General features: G+C 36.4%; 1 protein-coding gene across 4 annotated transcripts; it reads left to right on the top strand.

Annotated features, from left to right (window-relative positions):
* Positions 1-67: 67 nt before the first annotated feature.
* On the top strand, positions 68-25,244 carry LOC124096187 (jerky protein-like). 4 transcript variants are annotated; one of them, XR_009227285.1, is made up of 3 exons: positions 68-756; positions 5,607-5,751; positions 22,840-25,244. XR_009227285.1 is itself a non-coding variant. In XM_046449742.2 (3 exons), exon 3 carries the CDS (start codon positions 13,204-13,206, stop codon positions 14,863-14,865), a length of 1,662 nt encoding a protein of 553 aa, XP_046305698.1. In that variant the 5' UTR covers positions 68-212; positions 5,607-5,751; positions 12,985-13,203; the 3' UTR covers positions 14,866-16,436. The 4 variants fall into 4 exon arrangements, 3 of the variants coding, with proteins under 3 accessions (XP_046305698.1, XP_046305697.1, XP_046305696.1); XM_046449742.2 differs by lacking the exon at positions 22,840-25,244 and adding an exon at positions 12,985-16,436 and having other exon boundaries at positions 68-212; XM_046449741.2 differs by lacking the exon at positions 22,840-25,244 and adding an exon at positions 12,985-16,436 and having other exon boundaries at positions 68-527.
* Positions 25,245-25,727: the final 483 nt, after the last annotated feature.

Raw genomic sequence — 25,727 nt, 5'->3', positions numbered from 1 at the left:
AGCGGCTCCCGGAAGAAGCTTTCAAATCTGAGGGCGGGACTTGGAGCATGAGGCGACCAATGGGCAGAGACCGGTTGGTGGGCGGCCAGGAGCCCAGGATGTGACTTCCCTCGGGGCTCCTCGTGGCCGCTATAGGTATCACTATCTGTTGGCTGGAACGCAGGTCTTGGATTCCATTCTTGAGACAAGAAAGACGTGGCGAAGGCCCGGAGGTGAGGCCTCTGCCGCCGCACTTATTCTTGCGGCTCCCCAGGGACGGGCCGAAGAATGGCGGGCTAGTCACCTCCGGGTCCTGTCCCCTCGGGGCCGGAAAAGACTCCTCTTGTCGGAACCAGGGGTCACTTCCCTAGCTGCACTAGCCTATCTGTAGACAGCGGCCCTGACGGACCAAACACATTTTATGAGCATTTTCTTTCTTTTATTTTTTCAATATTTTTTTGGCTTTTCTGAGAGTTTAAATCAGCTACCGCTGCAAGGCTTTGTGCTGTTAGTCTTATCATAGGCATGGTCTTTGCATTGCCCAAAATGTAAGTGCCAGTGCATCCTTCTCTGCTTCTGTTAAAGTGGTCCTCTTTATTTGAGTGCGGTGCTCTACTATTACATTTATTTGACAACTATTTACTACTTAGGCTGTCTCCTAACTCTACTTGATTTTAAAGAAAAATAACTGCTAACATAAATTGAGCGCTTACTTGTGCCATCGTGGTGCTAAACTTATAAAATGGATTGTCTCACTGATCCTGAGAACCCTTTGAGGTAGGTACTATTATCAATCATCCCATTTTATAAATTCTGAGGAAACTTAAGTTCACAATGTTAAAGTAATGGGCTTAAAGACAGATGGAGGGAGATTTAAATTAAGCTGAAGAATTTCAGGACACAAACACACTCTTATATATGGTCTTATTTTCAACTATTTTCCTTGCTTAAAAGCATTTTTAAACACATAATTTGATGAGCTTACCATTTTTCTTCCATTGTCATAGGTCTCCCATCACCTACCATTGTTCTATTCAGTTTTCCTTCTTTCCCCACAAAATAGTCAAATTTGAGGTAAACCAATTGAGCTTGAAGTAGAGAACAGGATGCAGAACCAGGATGAAATAAGAACAAATAAATGTAGATGTAAAATGGAAGAAAATAGGGGAGATAAAGTAGAAACTTTTTTTTTGTCCAGGCTGGAATTTAAGTCTCTAATGGGTTCTACGTCGTATTTTCTATTGCTCTTTCAGGCAAGTCTATCCCTAAATCCCAGCTTTCTATTATATCTCACAATGCTTTTTGCTAGTTGTCACTGATTCCCAGTTCTTAAACCCTCCAGTTGCTACATTTATTATTTGGGAAATATTTGTTTAAAATCTCTATGGTAGAGGGTGGAGACAGTGGAGAAGGGAAACAGACACTAACCCTCAAGGGACCTACATTCTAATGGGAGAAACAATCAAATGTGGATACAAAAAATTGAAAAATTACAGCTGTTTTGATTGATTAGAAGGAATATTCGTACAGCAATATGATTGTCACAGGGAAACCTGAGCAAAGATTTCATCTGGATCTCCAAGGAACATTAGTAGTTAACTAAGTAAGAAAAAGAAACAAACATTCCAGGCACAAGGGAAAGGAGGAACTGAAAATTAAGTGGATTTTCTGTCATCTTATTCCAACTCCTAGCAGTGTTCCACAGTTGAATGTTTCATCTACACAATTAAATGTTTCAGCCTTAAAACACTCTTCATTTGGTGTTGGGTTACCACTCTCTTTTTGTATTACTAACCTCACTAGCCATCTAAGTCTCCTTTTCTATCTCTCCTACCCAACCTCTAAATTACGAATCCTCAGAACCTGAGGCCCTCTTTTGCTTCTCCACAGTTTTCTTCTTGCAACCCTGTGAACCCAGGGATTTAAGTAGCATCTCTCTAGTTCTGACACCTGAATTCCTTATACTCCCTAGGCCTCTCCTCAGAGATCCAACTAGAAAGAATTATTCTAGTACTTATTTAACATCTTTAATTGAATGTGTAACATATCCCTAACTTAACATGTTCAATGTAAGATCAATTTTTCATTACCAAACCCTCTTCTCCCTAATCTCCATCTTAGTAAATGACAGCACCATGTATCTACCCAGTTACACAAAAACAAAAGAATCACCTTTGAGTCCTCATGTTCATTTATCTTTCCATTGTGCAGAAGACCTCAGCTGAGGATTGAACCCAGTGCCTCACATGCCCAGTGCCTAACTCTACTTGGACTATATCACCTACTTTAGGTGCTATACCTCCCCACACTATCACAGAGCTACCAAACTAATCTCAAAATGCAAATGATGTTATCATCCCCTTGCTGAAAGTCTTTCAATGACTTTTTAGAAATAAACATTACTTATACTGATATAAGTGACAAAAAAAAAAAGTTACAAAAGAGTACAGTAGTCCCCCATTTCCAGTTTCACTTTCTAAGTTTCAGTTACCCAGGGTTAATTTCAATCAAGAGATACTCATCAGAATGTCAGTAGTAACCTAATGCAACACAAGGCCTGTCATTCACCTTACTTCATCTCTTCATATAAGCATCATATCATCTCACATCATTACAAAAAATGTGAATGTAATACAATGTATTTTGAGAGAACAAACCACATTCATATAACTTTTTTATTATAGTATATTTTTATAATTGTCCTATTATTAGTTACTGTTAAGCCCTTAGTGTACCTGATTTATAAATTAAACCTTATTACTGGTATATATGCATTATAGTATAAATGTGTATATTATGGTTTTCATCCATGGTTCCTGACTTATAACTCTCTCCCCAAGGCAAGCCATAAAACTAGAATTTCTTTTCCCCAAGATGGGTCTTAGAAACCTTAATTTTACCACACCTTTCTGTCTTGGTGCTAGCCATAAAGAAATTCTCTGACCTACCCTGTCTGATGATAAGTCATAAGACCTCTATTTCAGAAGGAGGAATGCCCCAAAAGAAGGAATGTTGGTCAGAGAAGCTAAGAAGAATCAGGACAGACAAACCTTGCTGGATTTCTCCCACTCTGTCTATTAGCATTAGATCATACCCTTTTTGTATAATCACATTTCTACACTGTTGTCCATGCTTTATGCCTACGCAATGAAGGCTTCATAAACACCTACAAGGAAAGGATTCAGAGAGCTTCTAGACTGCTGAACAAATGGAAGCTTTCAGGAGGTGAATGAGATCTCATCCACCAGCCAGGAGGGTGCCACACCCCAATTCCATGGGGTCAGGATTTCCTGAGCTTGGGACCCTTCCAGACCTCACCCAATGTTTCTTTTCATCTGGCTGGTTATTCATATATTTGAAAATGTCCTTTATGATAAACTGGCAAATGTAAGTATAATGTTGCCCTAAATTCTGTGTATTGCTTTAGCAAAATTCATCAAATCTGACGAGGGAGTTGTGGAAACACCAATTGTAAATGGTCAGTCAGAAGTTCCAGAGACCTAGACTTATAACTGAATGAAATAAGGGAAGGTTTGTGGGACTGAGCCCTCAGCCTAAGGGATCTGATGCTACTTCCTGTTTGATCATGTCAGAAATGAATTAGAGATTGTCCAGCTAATGTACACTGCAGAGTTATTTGCTTGCTTACTGGTGATGAGAAATCCCTACACACTTTGGGATCACAGAAATGTTCAATATTTTGAGCACAAAGTAGAAGAAACAGTTTGAGTTTGGTTTTTCTACTTGGTATAAACAACAACAAATAATACATATTGGCTGAAAGGTTTTTGGGAAACAAAACATTAAGATTATTGCCAAAGAATGACCCTACATAATATATATAATATATATATATATATATATATATATATATATATATATATATACATATTTTTTTTTTTTAATGTAGTGCTGATGATGGAACCCAGGGCCTTGCACATGCTAGACAAGCGCTCTACCACTGAGCCACAACCCCAACCCCAGATTATTTCTTACTTATAAGTGGAAAGACAATTTTGCAATGAAGAGATTTATTAGACATAACTTAACCAAGTGAGGATATTTGTACCAGAAATGTTTGGCATGAATCTAATAAGGAAGCAATAATAAACAAACAAATGTAAAACATCATACACCAGCAATTACAGGCTCTTCAAAATGTCATGACATGAAGAACAGGGTGGAAGATTGTTTTAGTTAGGAGAAAATACCTAACTCTGGATTGGTTCACATATCTTTTAAAAATAATTGCAAAATGTATTTCATGGACAATTGGGAAAATTTAAATATGGACTACATATTACATGATATTGGATCAGTTTTAAGTCATGTATTACAATGAATTTGGAATTATGTGGAAGAATGGCTTTGCTTTTTGAATGTACAACAATCTTTTTTTGTTGATTTATTTAGCAGCAAAGTGTCACAGTATCTACAACTTGCTTTCAAAAGATCTGACAAAAGCCAGGGGGATGATGCTCATCTGTAATTTTAGTGACTCAGGAGGCTGAGGCAGGAAGATTGTAAATTCAAGGCCAGCCTTAGCAACTTGATGAAACCCTGTTTCAAAATTAAAAAATAGGGCTGGGGATGTGGCTCAAGCGGTAGCGCGCTCGCCTGGCATACGTGCAGCCCAGGTTCGAATCCTTAGCACCACATACAAACAAAGATGTTGTGTCCGCCGAAAACTACAAAATAAATATTAAAAAATTTTTTAAAAAATTAAAAAATAAAAGCTGGTGATGTAGCTTAATTGGAAAGTGCCCCTAGGTTCAATCCCCAACACCAAAAATGAAGAAGGAAAAAATATTTGAACAACAACAGAACACACACACACACAAACAAACAAAATAGAAAGTAAATGTGGCAAAATATTAATTGATAAAAAATATTAATTGATGAGTCTAGGTGAAAAGTATAATGGTAAGGATTGTGTCAATCTTTCAACTTTTTAAAATAACTTTTGAAATTTTTAAATAAGAAAAGATGATAAAATTCTAACCTTTACCATGGCCTTCAAAGCCCTGCACAATCAGGCCCCAACCACCTTTACTTCCTTCTTACTTTATGTAGTAAATTGATCTTCTCTGTGTACTTCAAAGACTGTTTTTTTCCAGCATGCAGAACTTTTGCAAGGGTTTTTTTCTGTACCTGAATTTTCTCTTCTCCCATTCATTAGATGGCTCACTTCTCTTTCTCCTTTGGATTGCATGTAAAATACTACCTTCTAAGAGAAGACTTTCCTGACTGCTTTATCTCAAGAGGGCCTTTTTTGTTATTTGCAGGTTTTTACTTATTACAACTAACAGTTACTGATTTCGTTTACAGTTACAGTTACTCTATCTCCTTTACCTAAAGTGTAAGTTCTAGAAATATAAGAACTGCATTTCTCTCAGCCACTGGTGTATCCTTAGTGACTCTATAAATACATTCCAAGCAAATATTTGTTAATCAGTGAATGAAGGCTGATGTGGACACTGTGAGAAGAATGATAAGGAGTGAATTTGAAGAGATAAGCTAAGAATAGACCCACTCAGCCAACTTACTTTTTCGATTGTATAAAATGCTACCAAACTGTTTTAATGATGAGCACAGTACAATCCAGTCTGCATCTCTCTTTTGAAAAGGTTATTCTCCCAGACAAGAATAGAAGCAGCCAAGGAGGATGCTGTTGAACCAGTTAGAAGGCTTTTATCATCATCCCAGCAAGATATGATAATGTGGACTTGGGAAATGGCAGAGAAGATGCAAAACAGAGGACGGATTTCGGAGGTATTCTTTGCTGCATTTTCCATTTCAGCACCAACCACTAGGTTTTTCCCAGAGAAACAAAGTCCATGTGGCGAAAAAGTTTTATTTTTTGACAAAAATAATACACAAAAACAATCAGGAATGTTGACTCACACCTTTAATCTCAGTGACTAGGGAGACTGAGGCAGGAGAATTGCAAGTTTTGACTCCAGCCTCAGCAACTTGGTGAGACCCTATCTCAAAATAAATTTTTTTTAAAAAAGGACTGGAATGTATCTCAATAGTAGAGTACCCCTAGTTTCAATCCCCAATACTGCCTTAAAGGAGAAAGTAAAACAAATGTGGCAAAATATTAATAATTGATTAATGAATGAAATGAATAATGGTGTAAATTATGTCAATCTTTCAACTTTTTAAAATAACTTTGATATATTTTCTAAAACAAGAAGAGAAGATTCCTATTGCAGAGAATTCTTTCTTTGGCCTTGAAATAAACATTAGCATAAAAAGAAAATATTGGTAAATTACATGAAGCTGATTTTCTAGCCTGGTCATAGCTTCTACTGTTAATAAAGGCATACCTGGTGATATTGTGGGTTCAGTTCCAGATGACCACAATAAAGTGAATTTTACCATAAACCAAGTCACAGATTTTTTGGTTTCCCAATGCATATAAAAGTTGTTTAGGGGCTGGGGTTATGGCTCAGTGGTACAGCACTCACCTAGCACATGTGAGGCACTGGATTCGATCCTCAGCACCACATAAAAATAAATAAAGGTATTGTGTCTACCTAAAAAACATATAAAAAAAAGAAGTTATGTTTAGGCCAGGCACCATGGTCCACACCTATAATTCCAGTGATTAGGGAGACTGAGGCAGGAAGATTGTAAGTACAAAGCCAGTTTCAGGGCTGGGGATGTGGCTCAAGCGGTAGTCGCTTGCATGGCATGCAGGTTCGATCCTCAGCACCACATACAAACAAAGATGTTGTGTCCGCCGATAACTAAAAAAAAATAAATATTAAAATTCTCTCTCTCTCTCTCTCTTTAAAAAAAAAAAAAAAGCAAAGCCAGTTTCAGCAAATTAGCAAGGCCCTCAGCAATTTAGTGAGACCCTGTCTCAAAAAATAAACAGGACTGAGGATGTAGTTCAGTGGTAAAGTACCCCTGGGTTCAATCCTCAGTACAGAGAAAATAAAAAGTTGTTTATATTGTAAGTGTGCAATAGCATTTTATCTTTTTAAAAATGTACATACCTTAATTTAAATACATTATTGCTAAAAAAAAAATACCAACAATCATCTGAGCATTCAACCAATTTAATCTTTTTGCTGGTGGAAGATCTCATCTCAGAGTTGATGACCACTGATTAATCAGGGCGATGGTTGCTAAATGGAATGGTTGTGGCAATTTCTTAAAATAAGACATCAATGAATTTTGCCACATCAATTGACTCTTCCTTTCACCAAAGATTTCTCTAAAGCATGAAATGTTTAATAGCACCATAATAGAACTTCGTTTCTCAAACCCTGCCACTACTTTAAAAACTAAATTTATGTAATATTCTAATTCCTTAGTTGTCATTTCAATAATGTTCACATCTTCTGTACCAGGAGTAAATTTCATCTCAAGAGACCACTTTTTTGCTTATCCATAAGAAAAAATTTCTCCTCTTTTAAAGTTTTATTGTAGCCAGGCACAGTGGTGCACTCCTGTAATCCCAGCAATTCAGGAGGCTGAGGCAGGAGGATCACAAGTATAAGACCACCTCAGCACTGTAGCAAGTATCTGTCTCAAATTAAAAAATAAAAAAGTGCTAGGAATGTAGCTCAGTGGTAAAGTGTCCCTGAATTCAATCCCCAGCACCAAAGAAAAAATTAAAGTTTTATCATAGAATTATAGTAGTTCAACCATATTTTCAGGCTCCACTTCTAATTCTATTTCTTTTGCTATTTCTACTACATCTCTAAGTCACTTCTTCCAGTGAAGTCTTGAACTCTTCAAAGTCATTTATAAAGGTTGGAGTCTACTCTTTCCAAGTTAAGGTTGATATTTGGACCTCCCAAGAATCAGGAATGTCCTTTATTTTCTTTTTCTAGCCCTGAGTTTTGGACCAGGGCTTTGCATGTGCTAACCAAGTGCTCTTCTATTGAGCTTCATCCCCAATCCTTTTTATTTTATTTTGAGTTAGGGTCTTACTAAGTTACCCAGGCTGGTCTCAAACTTGCAGTCCTCTTACCTCAGTCTCCTACTTGGGATTTTAGGCATGTGCCACCATGCCCAACGTGGATGTTCTTAATGGCAACTAGAATGATTAATCTTTTCTAGAAGGTTTTCAATTTATTTTGCCCAGATCTTCAGAGAAATCTCTATCTATGACAACCGTAGTCTTACAAAATACATCTCTTAAGTAGTAAGACTTAGCACATGAAATACTCTTTGATCCATGGCCTGCAGAATGAACATGAAAACAACAATAATTCTGTACATCTCCAACAGAGCTCTTGGGTGATCAGGTACTTTGGAAAGGGACTTTTAAATTTTTTTTTAATCTCCTCCTTCCTTCCTGGAAAGATGTTTTGTTGGCTGGTTGGTTGGTTGGTTGGTTGATATTGGGAGATGGGTGTGTGTGTAAATGTATGTGGTATTGTTGTTTTTGCCATAAGTCTCAACAGTGGGCTTAAAATTTTCAGTAAACAAGGTTGTAAATGGATGCGCTATCATCTAGACTGTATCATTCTATTAATAGCAACCAGGCAGAGTAGACTTAGTCTAATTCTTAAGGTCACTAGAATTCTCAGAATGATAGTTGAGTATTGGCTGCAACTTAAATTAATCAGCTGCATTAGCCCCTAACAAGTGAGCCAGCTTGTGCTTTGAAGCCTTGAAGAAAGGCATTGACTTCTCTTTAGCTATAAAAGTCCTAAATGGCACCTTCCAAGGTAAAGGCTGTGTTGTTTACATTGAGAATCTATCATTTAATGTAATTCCCTTCAGCTATGATCTTAGCTAGATTTTCTGGATTACTTGCTGCAGCTTTAACATCAGCACTTGCTATTTTACTTTGCACTTTTACTTTGTGGATACAGCGTCTTTTCTTAAACCTCAGGAGCCAGCTTCTGCTAGATTTAAACTCCCCTGCAGCTTCCTTGCCTCCCTAATACTTCAAGGAATTGGAGAGAGGGCCTTGCTCTGGATTAGGCTTTGATTTTAAGGGAGTGTTATAGTTAGTTGATCTTCTATCCATACCATTAAACCCTTCTTCATATATGCAATGAGGTTGTTTCATTCTCTTATCATTTGTATGTTCACTAGAGTAGCCCTAATAATTTCCTTCAAAAACTTTTCCTTTGCATTGCACAAGTTAGCTAACTGTATATCCCTAGTATACAACACAGGGTCTGGTTTCAAAATAGGAGCTAAAAATGATTATCTTTTTGATTAGGTATTCAATAAAAGTTTATTGTTTGAGTACATGGTACCTTGCCACAGTCTGGCTGGGCACAAAATCACGAGCCACTCACACCTTGTAGATTCAAACAGCAACTCTTTATTCCCGAACTCACACCGGCACTCTACACACGTTCTGGGGGAATTCACGTTCTGGGCCCAAATCATGTTCTGGGCAAAATTCCAAATACTCTCTCTGAATCCCAGGAGAACTCAACGGGAACTCAAGGAGCGGGGCGCCTGAGGCAGCAGGATACGCCCTATTCCCAGCAGGGTACACCTTAAACCTGGAACCCCTAAACCCGATTGTCCTAAACCTGAACGCCCTAAACCCCAATCCGCCCTAAACCCAGATCCGCCCTGGTCCTTGAGCAAGGTCACCTTACATGCAATGACACTGCAAATGACCTGGGTCATGCCATGCGTCATCCTTACTTAGCAATGGCCCTCAGCAGTACCTCATTTAGTATTTCCCCAGTATGTACACACACATGTGCATGTGTATGATACATTCATGTAACTAAGAATGGGTTTTCCACCATCCAGATCCTTCTAACTATCATAGCTGATGCTTTCATTTCTATTTAATCTTTGGCATTCTCTGGTAGTAAAGGAATCTACATTGTTTTGAAGAAAATTGTGAGTATTAATAAGGGTACAAAGAACAGTTCGGGTGTGAACTTACCAAAGTCTTAGGGCACAGGCAGACATTATTTACTGCATTAGCCAAGTGGCTACATAAAGGGGGCTACAGTCGCCTGTCAGTGATGATGTTGGCACCTGTGGCTTCTCAACCCAAAGATGGCACATTCACTCATATGGAATACTGCTAGCCAGCAACCATTTCTTCACAGGGTTCTCTGCTCTACTTTGCCCATTTTAGGAAGTCATTCAATTGAATATTAACTGTTCTTTTTTGTATATTTTAACACTCATACAACAATCTTGATTTTGTAATCCGAAGCATCTGATGACAAAGATGGGATCAAGAAAGAAAAGCATACCGCTAACATTTTAATACCTTTCCTCACTGCCCATAATTTTGCAAATATGAAAAATTATATGACCCAGTGGAATATTACATTTGGAATTATCAAAATGAAACTATTTAAAATAAAAATGGCACTATTTACAGATCATGTGTTATATTGGTTTGGAAATAACACAAGGTGGTGCTAGTGGACCTCACATACATATTCTTTAGCAATCAACAAAGACCAGTTAAATCTGCTTATTCCAGAGTTTTATGTCTGATGAGCTATTTCAAGATTCTAGTTTTCTTAAAAATAAGAAGTAAGATCATGCAAACATGATCTTTTTATTTTAGATAATATTATCTTTAGTATATGCTTTTGAGATTTCAGTTACTAGGTAAAATAATGATGTCATGAATTTAATTATTTTTGGTTAAGGAAACCCATTGAATTGATGTAATTGAAAAATAATGAGACCAATTTCAGTAAATACCTCCAAAAAATATAGTCATTTCTATATGCAAACAGGGCCTTCATAATATTAAAGAAGGAAGAATAGGAGGAAGGGTAGAAGGAAAATGAGAAGAAAAGGGGAAAATGTTATTTTTAAATATTTTTTGTTTTCAGTCATTCATGGAAATATTTTATCAATCTTCTTTTTTTTAAAGAGAGAGAGAGAGAGAAATTTTTTTAATATTTATTTTTTTAGTTTTCGGCAGACACAATATCTTTGTTTGTATGTGGTGCTGAGGATCAAACCCGGGCCGCACACATGCCAGGCGAGCACGCTACTGCTTGAGCCACATCCCCAGCCCTATTTTATCAATCTTACGTTACAGAGTTATAGACTATTAGGGATATAACGGAGACTACAAATGATCTAGGTCAGTCTTCTCATTTTATAGGGAAATAGAACTCAAGACCATGAAAAACTAATTGACATGCCAAAGTACCTATTATTAGCTAGTAACAGAACATACAACATGACCTTTTTTCTTTTTTGTATAATGGTCCTGGGGTTCAAATTCAGGGCCTCACACATGCTAGGAAAGCACTATACCACTGAAATACACCTCCATCCCTTATGAGAGAAATCTTATAAAAATTTTACATATATTCACCAGGGCCCATTTGGTATTCTTTAAAAAGTACAGTAAAAAGGTAATCAGCATTGTTATCACTACTTTTTAGGCTATTTTGAAGTACTTTTCTTTGCAACCAATGGCAAAACTGTAGGATGAGTATTTTCAAAATAGCTAGAAAGAATTGCTTTCCTTTCAAAAGGTTTTAATTTTTTTTAACTGTTTGTGCTGTTGACATCAAAATATCTCTCTCCAAAGGATTGCATTCTTTGACATTAGTTCAAAAAAGCAAGAGTCATAGTCATTGCTTTAGACTATGACTAATTTAGAGTACCCAATCATGAGCCAGAATACCTTAGTTCTAAAGCAAAACTTTACCAACAGAAATATATAAGAAAGATAAGCATAGGGGTTTTATGTGCTTTTATTAATTATTCAAGGAAGCTCCCCCAAATCAATGATTCAAATTGTTCCTTTAATGAGCAACCAGGAGATTTTTATCCCTTGATACAGTGCACCTAAGAAGATTTCAAATAAATGAGGATATGCCTTTCTTTAATAAAGTGGGGAAAAGGACTATAATGAAGGGAGAAGTAGGAATACAGAACATTTTCTCAAGAAAAATTAAAGTATGTTGAAGTAAGCGAAAAAATAAATAAGATGTTATGGTCAGACAGGTGACTTCTAGGCTTTCACTTAGAAGTTTGTGATGCTAGACAAGGGTAGGTTGACTCTTTGAATCTGATATTTCTTAAATGCTAGCCTAGTGCCAACCTGGCAGACAGAAGGTACCAAATAAATAGTAATTATTATTATAATCTAATAGAGACCAATGTAGAAAAGTAAAATGAATGTTCTAGCCCCACGAAATATGATCTCTTCCTCTCTCAATGAATTTTATGCATTTTTTAATATTTGTTTACTGGGTTTTAAACTCTGTGTGATTTTATGGAAACTTTGCTTGACTTACATGGACTTCCCAGCCCAAAAGACTGCTCTTGCACCTAGTGGGAAAAGGGAGACTTAGGACTGAATCAATAGTCTTCAGGCTTTTGCATTACATGAGGATAATGAGAATGAGGAAGAGCAACTGGCCTTCCTATAGGAACTATTAAAGTAGTACATGAAATAAACCCAAGACACAAAAGCTAAGTCATTAAAAATATCTAATACATTCTGAGTGTTAAGTTAAAGGAAACATCTCATTAAAATGTCTGAAATGTGTTTTAAATTAATTCTGAGTCATATTCTGGGTGTACAATTTATGGAACAGTTAAAAACAAGTAAACAAAAAACTTTTTAAATGAATGGATAACTAGTGCAAATTTATGTGAGTGCTGGAGATTTAACTGAAAAGAACTTTACTTTCATTTTTCTTCATTGTAGAGCAGTAAATAACCAAACAGATAAGTACCAACCACATGAATCGGTCCAAAAACGAAAATCTGTATTCAAAGACTAAATTTAAGATCTCTAACCTCTTCTTGCCAAGACATGTCCATATTATCCAGCGTGGGGCTCACCTAATAACTATGTCAGTCACAGAATTGCTAAAATATATCCCAACTCAAATTTTTTTGATAGACAGTATCCTCCCTCCTCCCAAAAAAAATTCTTCTTTCTAGTAAAGTGGTCAAATTTTGGGAGACTGAATATAAGCAGAACAGACAAGGAATAGCTGCATAATCTTGAAAAGGTCCTAGTTAAGCCTCAGTCTTTTCATCATTAAAATGATATTTTTAATACAGGTCCACAATCTCTACTCTGCAATCCCAAAATAAGACAAAAACAGAAAACACGCTGAAACTCAAAAGTGTTTTGTGAGTTTGGCACTGGGAATCTTTGACAACAAAACAAACTGTGGATAAACATGAAGCCTCCATTTTCTCACTACTCATATCCATTCAACACACATACCTCTGTTATTTGCTGACGTTTTGTGACTTGGGAATTAATAGCATTGGAAAATGTCCAAAAGAGTTAAAGATATACCAACGGATAATGGTGAGAAGAAGAAAAGGAAGCATCTGTCTTTATCAATAGCTCAGAAAGTAGAGTTATTACAGAAGCTTGATGCTGGTGTGTCTGTAAGGTGTCTTACAGAAGAATATGGTGTGGGGACCACCACCATATATGACTTAAAGAAACAGAAAGACAAATTGCTGAAATTTTACAGTGACAGTGATAACCAAGAACTAATGAAAAACAGAAAAACATTACATAGGGCCAAAAATGAAGATCTTGACCGTGTGTTAATTGAATGGATTCGACAACAAAGAAGCAAAGATATGCCCCTGACTGGTTTATTGGTCATGAAACAAGCTAGAATATACCATGAAGAACTGAACATTGAAAGCGAGTGTGAATATTCAGAAGGGTGGCTGCAAAAATTTAAAAAGCGTCATGGAATCAAATATCTTAAAATGTGCGGTGAAAAAGCTTCTGTGGATCATGAAACAGCTGAAAATTACATTGATGAATTTGCTAAGATAATATCTGATGGAAACCTTAGCCCTGAACAAATTTACAATGCTGATGAAACAGCTCTGTTTTGGTGCTATGTTCCTAGAAAAACCTTAATCATGGCCGATGAAAAGGTACCAACAGATTTCAAGGATGCCAAGCAAAGGTTAACTGTTCTTGGATGTGCTAATGCTGCAGGTACACATAAGATAAAACTGGCAGTGATTGGGAAAAGCCTACCTCCAAAATGTTTAAAAGGTACTGGCAGCTTACCTGTGCATTATTATGCAAACAAAAAAGCATCAGTAACCAGAGAAATCTTTTCTGATTGGTTCAATAAGCACTTTGTGCCAGCAGCACGAGCTCATTGCAAGCAAGCCGGACTAGAAGACAATTGCAAAATTTTACTGTTCCTAGACAACTGTTCAGCACATCCCCCTCCAGAACTTCTTGTGAAAAGTAATGTTTTCAGCATCTTCCTTCCCCTGAATGTGACATCCGTAATACAGCCTTGTGACCAAGGAATTTTACGCTCCATGAAGAGCAAATATAAACACTTTTTCTTAAACAGCATGCTTGCTTCAGTGAACAGAGGCCTGAAAATCCAGGACTTCCTTAAACAATTTAGACTTAAGGATGCCATCTATGCAATTGCTAATGCATGGAATGATGTTGATAAGTCAACATTAACAAATGCTTGGCACAGACTTTGGGCTACAATGATGTTTGAAAATGACCTTGCTGATGAGGATTTTGAAGGATTTAGAGATTCTAATGAGAAGATCATGATATCAAAACTTATTACTTATGCCAAAAGTTTATCAGCTGAAAGTGTAAATAAGTTAGAAGAAGCTGACATTGAAGAAATACTGAACATTGATAATGATGTACCCGTTGTGCATCCTTTGAGCGAGGGGGATTTTGCTGAAATGGGTGTAAATACAAATCAGTATGAAGATAGTAGCAGTCACGATGATGACATGAACACAGGTGAAAAAATCTCTATAGAACACCTGGTGAAAATGTGTGACCAGTTAATTGCTGGTCTTGAACAATGTGCATTCATCAGTGAGCAAGAGACCATGGCGATTTACTCAATTAAAGAGAAATTGCTTAGACAAAAACCTGTGTTAAGGAGGCAGATGACACTGGAAAAGGCCTTTTAAAAAGTTCTCTTCTATGTCACTTGAGAATCCTGTTTCTGGCTCATTATGTCTAGCTGCCTCCTGGTTTTATAGACAATGGTAATATTGGTGTAACTTTTTCTCCAAGATTCTCTAGGAACCAGAAGTGATGAACATTTATTGCATTTATATGTGTTATACATTAGTTTTCATCAGTATGAATATAATTTTTACTTAAAAATTTCCTTTGGGCTGGGGATGTGGCTCAAGCGGTAGCGCGCTCACCTGGCATGCGTGCGGCCCGGGTTTGATCCTCAGCATCACATTCAAACAAAGATGTTGTGTCCGCCAAATACTAAAAAATAAATATTAAAATTCTCTCTCTCTCTCTCTCTCTCTCACTGTCTCTTTAAAAAAAAAAAATTTCCTTTAAAGTGAGAAGTTTTACCAGAACTAAAGAAATAAGAAGCTTAAAGTATATAGTCTATTCTTATTTCATTTACCAGTAAGTGTATTCACTTGTTGATAAATTCACTAATTTATTTATGTAAATAAATCATATTATTATTATTTATGGTCTTTATTCCACTTAGTATAATTTTGTGTGTCTGTGAGTGGTGCTGGGTATTGAACACAGGGCCTCACACTCACTAGGCAAGCACTCCACCATTGCTGTATCCCTAACCCTTCATACATTTCTTTACAGAAATATTAATATATTTCATACCCACTTAGTATATTACAAAGTATATAGTATATATATTATATGCCAAAGAATACCAATTTTTTTATAAATTGCAAAAAAAAAAAAAAAATCTCACTTCCAAAACACACGTGGTCTCCAAAGTTTTGGATAAGAGATTGTGGGCCTGAAATACTTAACCTTAAGAGATTTGTTTTGCAGATCCAATGAGATTATCAATGTAAAGTGCCTAGTATAAAATAAATACTCATTAAATGATGTTGCTATTACTATTATTTTATTATCCTACCCTTAAAAGTGTGGGGGAAAAAAGACCTTTCTGACAATAGTTAAATAATTTAACCTAATATAAATAATGATAAGCACTCTTCAAATTTTATCACCCTAAGAGAAGCTTTGGCAATATGCTGATAATAGGTACTTGAGTATCTCCTAATATTTATCCAGAGTTGGAAGGGTTTCCCACATCAGAAGATAAAACATGTCATGCCATGTTGAACTACATTTCATGTAAATAAAATATATCCACTTCTAGTATTCTCTTATTCATCAAAGAAATATTAATATTTCTATCTGCTAAACATTCCCTCAGCTCTCTCTGCCACAAACACCACATAAGTAAGAACTAAATCTCCCTTGTGATCAAGGGTTCTTAACCCTCCTTGTGTAACCTCAGCTATCATAAGAATTTGAACATAACAGAATAAATAAAATTTGTATTCTATAAATAAGGGTATTCTTAGCCTGATGAATGTGAATTGATTCCAGATAGCCTGGTCTTTATAGAATTTGTTCATTTAAAATATAAAATTTATTACTTTTCTTTTATTATAAAAGAATACATAAGAATTCTAGAAAATGGAAAATGTGGTTTTTAAAGAAGGAAATAAAATTATCCCCAATCTTATAACTATTGATATTCATTCTTAGTTTTTATTTACTTTCATAGCTATCTATTGTGTTAAACAGTAAGCCTTAGGCAGAAAGCAGGTCCATTCATTCCTGTTCTCTATCATCACCTCTTCACAGTAGCAGGCATAGTAACATGTTTTAAAAATACAAACATTTACAAACTTAGAAATCAAACTGTATTCACATATTTTTTATTTTTTGTTGTTGCTGCCTCTGTGTGTGTGTGTGTGTATTTTTTCAGGATTACTTTTTGTTACTACTACATCATGAGCATCAAATGTATTTGATCTGACAAAAAACAGATTTGTACATTCGATCCTTTTTGCTTCTGAGACTTGTTTCTCCGAATCCTCTCTGCCTTCTCTGTTTTCCCCACTATTCCCCAGTCATAATTTCCCCTCTTATTTCCTATTAGCTTGTGTACCTGCCCTCTACTAGCTACTCCCATAAGGTATAGTAAACCCTCACCATCATGAGAACTTTTAGATAACCTGACTGGCAGTTGGCTCCCATTCTCCACTTAGTTGGGGTGAGCTCAGATTGTACAGAAAGAAGCAGGAGAAGGAAGGGAAAGAGAATCCCAACAGGAAAGGTAATAGCAACAACTCCACCTTGGTAAACAGGGATGTGGCAGCTGGTCCTTGAGTCCTCGGTATGCTTTCCAATCTCATAGAATCAGTAATCAAACTGGGTCCCAACTAATGGAAATTCCTAATGTTATTGTGCTTCTCTGGCCATCTCAGGTAATGGTTAAAAAACAGACCCATTGATATTTTAGCCAAAGTAAACAAATGACCATCAAGAGATACTTAATTTCATATCATGAGCTGGACCCTAGGAATTGGTCTTATATATCAAATTTTTGGACCTCATTTACTATGTTATGTCAGGCTTTTTTCTGTTCTTTTTACAAAATTCTAATGATAGATAGTATTCCTCTCCCAAATAATGTGCTTTACTTGAGCTGTTCGTTTCTTTACCTAGGAATAAGTATCATCCACAATGGGAATAATAATTATTATTATTATTATTATTATTTGAGAGAGAGAGAGAATTTTTTAATATTTATTTTTCAGTTTTCGGTGGACACAACATCTTTATTTTTTTATTTTTATGTGGTGATGAGGGTGGAACCGAGGGCGCTCGGCGCATGTCAGGCGAGCTAGCGCATTAACGCCTGAGCCACATCCCCAGCCCTTATTTATTTTATTTTTTTTTTAAGAGAGAGAGAGAATCTTTTTTGTTGATGGACACAACACAATGCCTTTATTTTTTTTTAATACGGTGCTGAGAATCGAATCCGAGTCCCGACCGTGCTAGGCGAGCACTCTACCGCTGAGCCACAACCCAGCCCCCACAGTGGGAATTCTAATAGATAAATAGTGACTGCCTAAAGTACAAGATTGAGAACGGAACCATGTCCTGGCTCCCGTCGGTCAGTGTGTGGTGATCCTCTGTTGAAGTCTGCCATTGGTAAAGAAAGTTGAAGGGAAAAATATGTACCAGGTACCCCTCCTGAGGATCTTATATTTTTCCCACTCACCTTTGATTTAGGACCTTCTACTTATGCTGAATTAGTTCGTAGGTGATCTCACAGTCTTGTATCCTTAACCCTTATCCTGCATTATGTTGTTCCAGACATAGACGGGATCCCTTTCCTTTACACACACACACACACACACACACACACACACACACACACACACGGCCCCCAGCCATTTGTATTTCAATCATTATTAAAAGACTGGTCATAGAGAGGTTACTCTGATATAAACCAGAGACATTAAGACTTAATGTCTTAAAGACTTAAGACATTATAGTCTTAAAAAGTTCAGCTAAGGGGCTGGGATTGTGGCTCAGTGATGGAGTGCTTGCCTCGCACATGTGAGGCACTGGGTTCGATCCTTAGCACCACATAAAAATAAATAAATGTATTGTGTTCATCTACAACTAAAAAAATATATTTTTAAAAAAGATCAGCTAAAATGAACCCTGTGATGTTGAATCAGAATCCAGTGCATTAGTATGAACTCGTTTTTAATATGTAAACACGGTAGATGCAGAAATATAGATGTGTTAGTATACATACACATAGGTTAGTATACATGCATCTGTCTTCACCAAAAGAGCCAAAAAGTAATAATTTACCAGTATTGAAAAGCTCACCAGGCACGAAATTTGATTTCTAAATACCATTCTCCAATAAAAGGAACCAGGGTTTCTTAGAAGGTTGATTGGTCTGGGTGCCTTGGCGCATGCCTATAATCCTAGTGGCTCAGGAGGCTGAGACAGGAAGATCATGAGTTCAAAGGCAGCCTCAGCAAAAGCGAGGTGCTAAGCAACTGAGTAAGACCCTGCCTCTAAATAAAATGCAAAATAGGGCTGGATGTGGCTCAGTGGCCGAGTGCCCCAGAGTTCAATCCCCAGTATCCACCCCACAAAAAAGAAGGGTGATTGGTCCCAACAGAGCCAGAAAAAAAAAAAAAAGTCTGAAACATCTTCTGAAGGAAAAAAATTACTTTTCTTAACGTGAATCTTTTCTAAGATACACAAGAATCAACATAAAGAAGCTCTGAATGGCCAAAACTGAACAATTTTAGCAACAAAATAATGATCATATTGAATTATAATACATATGGCAAAATACGTATCCCTAATATCCCTCATATAGTTTAAATAAATAACTGGCTAAATAAATAAGTGGGGTAGGGGATTCTCTTCCTTAAAGTAGAATTATAATTCTTCGCTAGATTAATAGAAATAGAAAGTCATCATTAAGCAAATAACAGTGATAATTGCTCCAGATATGATATATTGATGGATGCAAAAATTAGTGAACGAAAATTTGAGAAGAAACATACTTTGTATGGTCTCAGATTATCTCCAACTGCCACCTTTGGAGATCAGATGTAACTATGGTTTGGGTTTAAATAATATTTGTTTTCTCTCTTACACTCCCAAGTTTGTGAAAATTCCTATAATCCTATTTCTTTGTTTTCTTTAAATGATGACTATGGGCATTAACTCTGAATCTGGACATGTCTAAAATTATCTTCATTTTATTCTTTTTCTTTGAAAATATTGTTAGAATGCCTTTTAAAACCTTCATTCCTTTGTTAATAATCTGGTTTTTGTTTTATTTTGTTTTATAAATACTAGGATTTTACCCTTCATCTTAGTTTTCTAAAATTTTACCTGCCAGTGCCTAGTTATGATCTGGGGTTTTTGAATTTGTATTTCTATTTAAATTTGTTTTTCTAGGTAGCATTCATAGGCCCTTTGGAAGTCTTTTTATTGACAAAGAGATATTTTATTCTGTTATTTGAATATTTCCTCTGGCCTACTCCCACCATTCTCTCCTTCTAGAACTCTTAGATTTTCCTAATAGTTGGTAGTTCTTGGTTGTGTCCTTAATGTTTGCATTTCCCTTACCTGCTCAGCTTCCTATTTGTTTGTGAATGCTTCTCTATGTGTTTTGTTTTTCTTCCTGTGGTTACAGACAGAGTTGCTCAGTAGTACACCTGGACATGGGAACTCTTGCTTCCTCTGCAGGTACACAAATCTCTTGGGTATTTCCCTGCTTATAATAACTAGGTGTTACCATTCACTGAAATTGCTTTTGCAGTTTACTCCATAGCACAGTAGAAGAACAAAGAAAAGAAGTGCCTAAATATAAAAGAAAAATCACAGTGAATGTTGATTTGAGATTTCCTTCTGGTCCCCATATCCATTTTCTTCAAGCTTAGAGCAATACTGAAGCCTATCTCACAACTTATAGGTGCCCTCTTCGCAAGTTTTGAGTAGTGGTTCCTTCCTTCATTGTTTCCCCAATTCTATATTCTGTCTTTCATCAATTCCCCCAAATTTTCTGGTCCATTTAAAGCAATTCAATTTGTTAAATCAGCATGGTTATCAAGTATCTCCTTTGGGTTAGGGTTTGGATCAGGAGAAAATGGCAACTAGATAAATTTGTTTTGATCCAATAAGACACTACTTTTCAGACAAAATATTATCCAAAGGATTACTGTAGTAAACAGGTAATAACAAAGCAATCTGGCTGAAGCAGAGGAGGCAGTCCTGAGCATGAATTGCTTGATCTCTTCTTTGCACTTCACTGCAGTTCCTGAGACCTTCCATGGATCCTAGAATTCTGCAGAATAGTTTAGAAAATCACTAGCAGGATTTATAGCTCAGAGCTCAGGAATATCTGTCCCTAGTAGATTCTTTTATTTATATATATTATATATATATATTTTTATTTATTGGCACCATGATTGAACCCAGGGGTGCTTAATCACTAAGCCACATACCCAGCCCTTTTTATTTTTTTTATTTTGAGACAGGGTCTTGCTAAGTTGCTTAGGGCTTGGCTTAAGTTACTGAAGCTAACCATGAACTTCGGTCCTCCTGACTCAGCCTCCCAAATTGCTGGGATGTATTTGTTTGTGTCTATCTCGATCTCGATCTCCTGCCCTTCCCCTCTCCCTGGCTGTAGATCAAACCTAGGGCCTCACACATGCTAGGCAAGTGCTCTATCCCTCAGGTATACCCCCCAATCTCTAATAGGTTCTTTTTTTTTTTTTTAAGAGAGAGAGAGAATTTTAATATTTTTTAGTTTTTGGCGGACACAACATCTTTGTTTGTATGCGGTGCTGAGGATCAAACCCGGGCCGCACGCATGCCAGGCGAGCGCACTACCACTTGAGCCACATCCCCAGCCCCTCTAATAGGTTCTTAATAAATAGTAGCTATACATATATGTATGTGTGTATTTAAGATAGGGTCTTTCTGAGAGCCATGGCCAAGTAGGAATGACGCATGGCATTTTTGGTTGAAAGGTGATGCCAGCAAGCCATTGAGATGATAATGATTATGTTAAGATGTGCATTCAATTGGAGATTAGACGCCTGCTGTCCGCCTGGGCCTGCTACTTTGGAGCTCTCTGCTACTTTGGAGCTCTCTGCTACTTTGGAGCTCTCTGCTACTTTGGAGCTCTCGAGGGACTCCCGGAGAGTTCCCATTGGTTGGGGAAGTGCGCTAGGAGGGAATTCTGGAGGAGGGATTTCCTGTTGGAGTAGTGTGTCCCGGGAGAAGGCTGCATGCGTGGGATTTGCGGGAGTTTGGGAAATAAAGTTTGTTCCTGCTTGAGTGGCTCGTGATTTTGTGCCCAGCCAGACTGCGGCAGGGTCTCACTAGATTGCCTGGGCTAGCCTCAAACTTGTGATCCTTCTGTTTTAGCCTCTAGAATAACTGGCATGATAGGCACATGCCTATGTGCCTGGCTGCAGCAATCATTATTGTTACTATTAAAACATTGCCCCTCAACCTTAGACCTGCCTAAGTCCTGAGACCAACTTCTGCTACATTCTTAAGGTCCCATATTAGAGAATTTTTAAAAAGAAATTTAAAGAACAAATGGCAACTGAGTAACTACTAAATATACCTAAATGCTCTCTCAGACATTTAAAATATCACCTTGCTTAATCTGCACAATGACCCCATGAGACAAGCGTTTTGATCTCCAGGATGTAATAAGGAAGTAGTGGCTCAGAGAAGATAGGCAGGAATGAGCACAAATTAAAATGTGTAAGAAATGTTCTGATAGTCCATTTCCTTAAATTTAATTAAAACCAAGTGCTGGCATGATCCCATTGGAATGGAGGAAATGATGTCTCAGCTATCAGGAGCTTTCCGGGTTTGAGGGTCTTGCCCAGGATGAAAAGCTTGGAGGGGACTGTCCTGTCATCTTCCTTGCATCTGCACAGCTCTGCTAAATGCCAAAAAAAAAAAAAAAAAAGTATACTCTAGATTGCACCACTCGGTGGCTTCTGTGTGACCTGTGATGCCAGGAACTTCTGAGAGGTTGGAGTCCCAATATATTTAGAACCTCAAGATACATTCCACCATACAGCCATGTTCTGTGAGGACCAGCTTCCTCCTCCAGCCACTGCACCAAGATACCCAAAACCTCATGAATTCTTTCATCCCTGGCACTCACTTTATAGTGTAAGAGACTTTTTTGTCTCTTCTTTCTTTCCCTCAATGTGTTCCCTTTCTCCTCTTTTCAGAATAGCTAGTGGAATCTAACAGAGTTTTTAAGCTTTTACAAAATAATTACTGCTTCATAGCTGGGCACAGTGGCCTACGCCTGTAATCCCAGCAGCTCCGAAGCCTGAGATAGGAGGATCAAGAGTTCAAAGCCATCCTCAGCAATGGCGAGATGCTAAGCAACTCCGCGAGACCCTGTCTCTAAATAAAATACAAAATAGGGCTGGGGATGTGGCTTAGTCGTCAAGTGCCCTGTACCCCTGGTACTGCTACTAGTACTAGTACTACTACTACTACTACTACTAATAATAATAATAATAACTGCTTCATGGAACTTTCTCTTTTGTTTTGAGGAGAAAAAAAAACTCAGCCAGTTACAGTGGTGCATGCCTATAATCCCAGCAACTCAGGACTGAGCAAGAGGATCTCAGCAGCTTCAGCCAGCCTCAGCAATTTAGCAAGACCCTAAGCAACTTAACAAGACCCAGTCTCAAAATTTAAAAAAAAAAAAAATTTAAAAGTTGGGGATGTCACTCAATGGTTAAGTGCCCCTGGGTTCAATCCCTGATACCCAAAAAATTTTAAATTAAAAACAAAAATACCCTGAGACATGGGGACTGAGGGTGTAGTTTAGTAGAGCACATGTTGAGCATGTGTGAAGTTCTAGGTTTTATCCCCAGCACCACGAAAGAAAGAGAGAGAGAAAGAAAGAAAAAAGAAAAGAAAAAGAAAAACAAATCTACAGCAAGAAAATACCAAATCTAATGTTGAGAAAGGAGGTGGTGAGTACAGAATATGGATAATTATCTCAGTAAATTTTCCTGCCACAAAATTTCAGTTACTGATCCAAAGCCCTCCTAACACTAGTAAGAAACAAGAGTTAGGATTCAAAAACATTCTTCTAGCTATGCACACATTCAAAATAGAAATTCATGAAATATTCACCAGTTGTTGCAGAACAGATGCTTTTGGGCAAGGGAGAGCAACAGCTGCAAATTCTAGGTGAGCTGCCCAATGACCACTCATTGAGATGGCAAATGGGTGAGACCCAAGGATTTGAGTCTTATCAGGGTTTGCAATCCAAACCCACAACTGACTCACCTATAGCAACACATTTCATCATCTTACACTAGATAAATGAAGTACTTCCCAAGGACAGAATGTAAATTATTTTCGCCTCACAACTTTCCCATGATTTATGCTTATGTAAAATTGTACTTTCCAGAAATGAAATGACAGTACTATTAAAGAGCATCAAAATGGAATAAACCCAGTATGTAAGGGAGAGGTAAAATGAAGTGACTTTTCTACATGGTTATACTTTCAGAAGATTTTTAAATTATATTCTTTTCAACAATAATTTCACATTTCCAGGTAGAAGGTTTTTCTTTAAGTTTTATTTCAAGCAACTCCAATTTGTTCAAATTAATTTATCCCTTGCAATATCAATATGTACTTGATTATTCAAATTTAAGGAGTTTAGACACTGAGAAAACTAAGTTATTAAGTTACTGAGGAGTTTAGCCACTGAGAAAACTGAGTCACTTAGTTTTGGTTAAATCTTTATGTTTACCAAAGTATTTTTATATTTAACTCAACTGTAAAAAACATTAAAATTTTTTTAAATAAATGGGGAGGTAGAATGAGCCCTGAACAACCAAAATAATGAATTTAAAAGTTCAAGTTTTCATAAGTCAGGCTTTTGAACCACATTATTTTGTTTACCCAGTGCATTTTTATCTGAATAAATACTTTAGACATATCATATAAAATGTGAAGAGAAAAATAAGAAAAATTGAACATAGAAAGAAAAATTCTTCTGAAGATCTACCACCCAAAAACTTCCACTAACATTCTTATTTTATTATATAAAATATAGACAAATTTTATATATGTGTATGTTCCAGTATTCCCACTATTGTTACTATTGCTATTTCTTTTATATAGCCATCAACAGTATTTTCATTGAATTCTCTCTTTCTTTTTAGTAATTGTAGAATAATTTCCTCCATTTTAAAAATTGACTCTTCATAATCCTTTTTAATGACTATCTAATACACTATTGTGAAACTTCATTATTCATTTAACTAATTCCCTATCAGAAACAGAGGATTTTCTGATTTCTGTACCTTCCTCTCCATCTGGCATTGTAGTATATGATGGTGCTAAGAGTTTCTGAATACCACAGGATAAACATCTTTGAGTAATCAATTTTCAACAAAATTGAAAAAGGAGATTCGTTTTAAAGTAAACCTACCTTAGACATATTATCAAATGTAATTAAAAGGCTGGGGATATAGCCCAGTAGTAGAACATTTGCCTAGCATGTACAAGGCCCTGGGTTCAATCCCTAGCATTAGAAATGATTAAGTAAAAATTTTAAAAAAGAAGTTATAGAAATATTAGGAATTTTAAAGATAAAATAGGAAAATGATTTTTTCTTTAGTTTCCCAAGGTGGGTTTTAAAACTAAATGAAATGTGATTAAAGAGAATGATTTTGTTCAGATACTTGTGAACCATAGATGCAACCTGCATTGGTAGAATTATGTAATGGTCTTTTGTGATGCTTAATTTTACATCTTCTGTACAGATACACAAGAAAGCGATGTCTGTATAAATACATAAGAAAACAAACTAATTAAACTTTCCCTTACTTTTACTGAAGAATATCTAGGAGTGAATGTATGTTTCCATGCTCTGTTTTAAGTACGTGTATCCTTTATCTATATTTTATATAATAAAATAAGAAAAACAGCCCTTTCTTGTTAAGTGTTTTGGCATTATTTTTCTAATTTTTCTTTTTGCATTATATGAAGTGAGTTTTATTTCTTTAATGTATCTTTTTTCTTTCTTATTGGAAACATTTTATGTTTAAAAATGAATTTACAAAGGAACTAGTATAACTCATTTGTTCTAAATTAAAAATATCCATTGTGATTTTAAATATAAATTTTACCCTCTAAAACATTTTTTAATGTTTAAAGTATATTCACATTGCTGTACAATACATACAGAACTTTTTTATCTTGCAAATCAGAAACACTGTACCCATTAAACCACCCTCCTTTTCTGCTTCCCCCAGTAATCATCATTCTACTTTATATTTTTATAAATTAATTGTTTTACATTCTGTAGTTTACCCTTATACACGGTTTCACTTTCTGAGGGTTTAGTTTCCTAAGGTGGGTTCAACTTTTCATTTCAAAATACTTGAGAAAAACAACTTTACAGGAGGAAAGA

This window comes from Marmota monax, unplaced genomic scaffold (assembly GCF_021218885.2).
Source record: "Marmota monax isolate L192 unplaced genomic scaffold, Marmota_monax_Labrador192_F-V1.1 WCK01_AAM20220418_F8-fsc00004, whole genome shotgun sequence".
Lineage (NCBI taxonomy): Eukaryota > Metazoa > Chordata > Mammalia > Rodentia > Sciuridae > Marmota > Marmota monax.
The sequence above is the reverse complement of the archived record's forward strand: the minus strand, read 5'-3'. Positions and strand labels throughout refer to the sequence as shown.

What these genes read in the sequence shown, in the direction of transcription:
- LOC124096187 (XM_046449742.2), top strand. Translation starts at nt 13,204, where the DNA reads ATGTCCAAAAGAGTTAAAGATATACCAACGGATAATGGTGAGAAGAAG.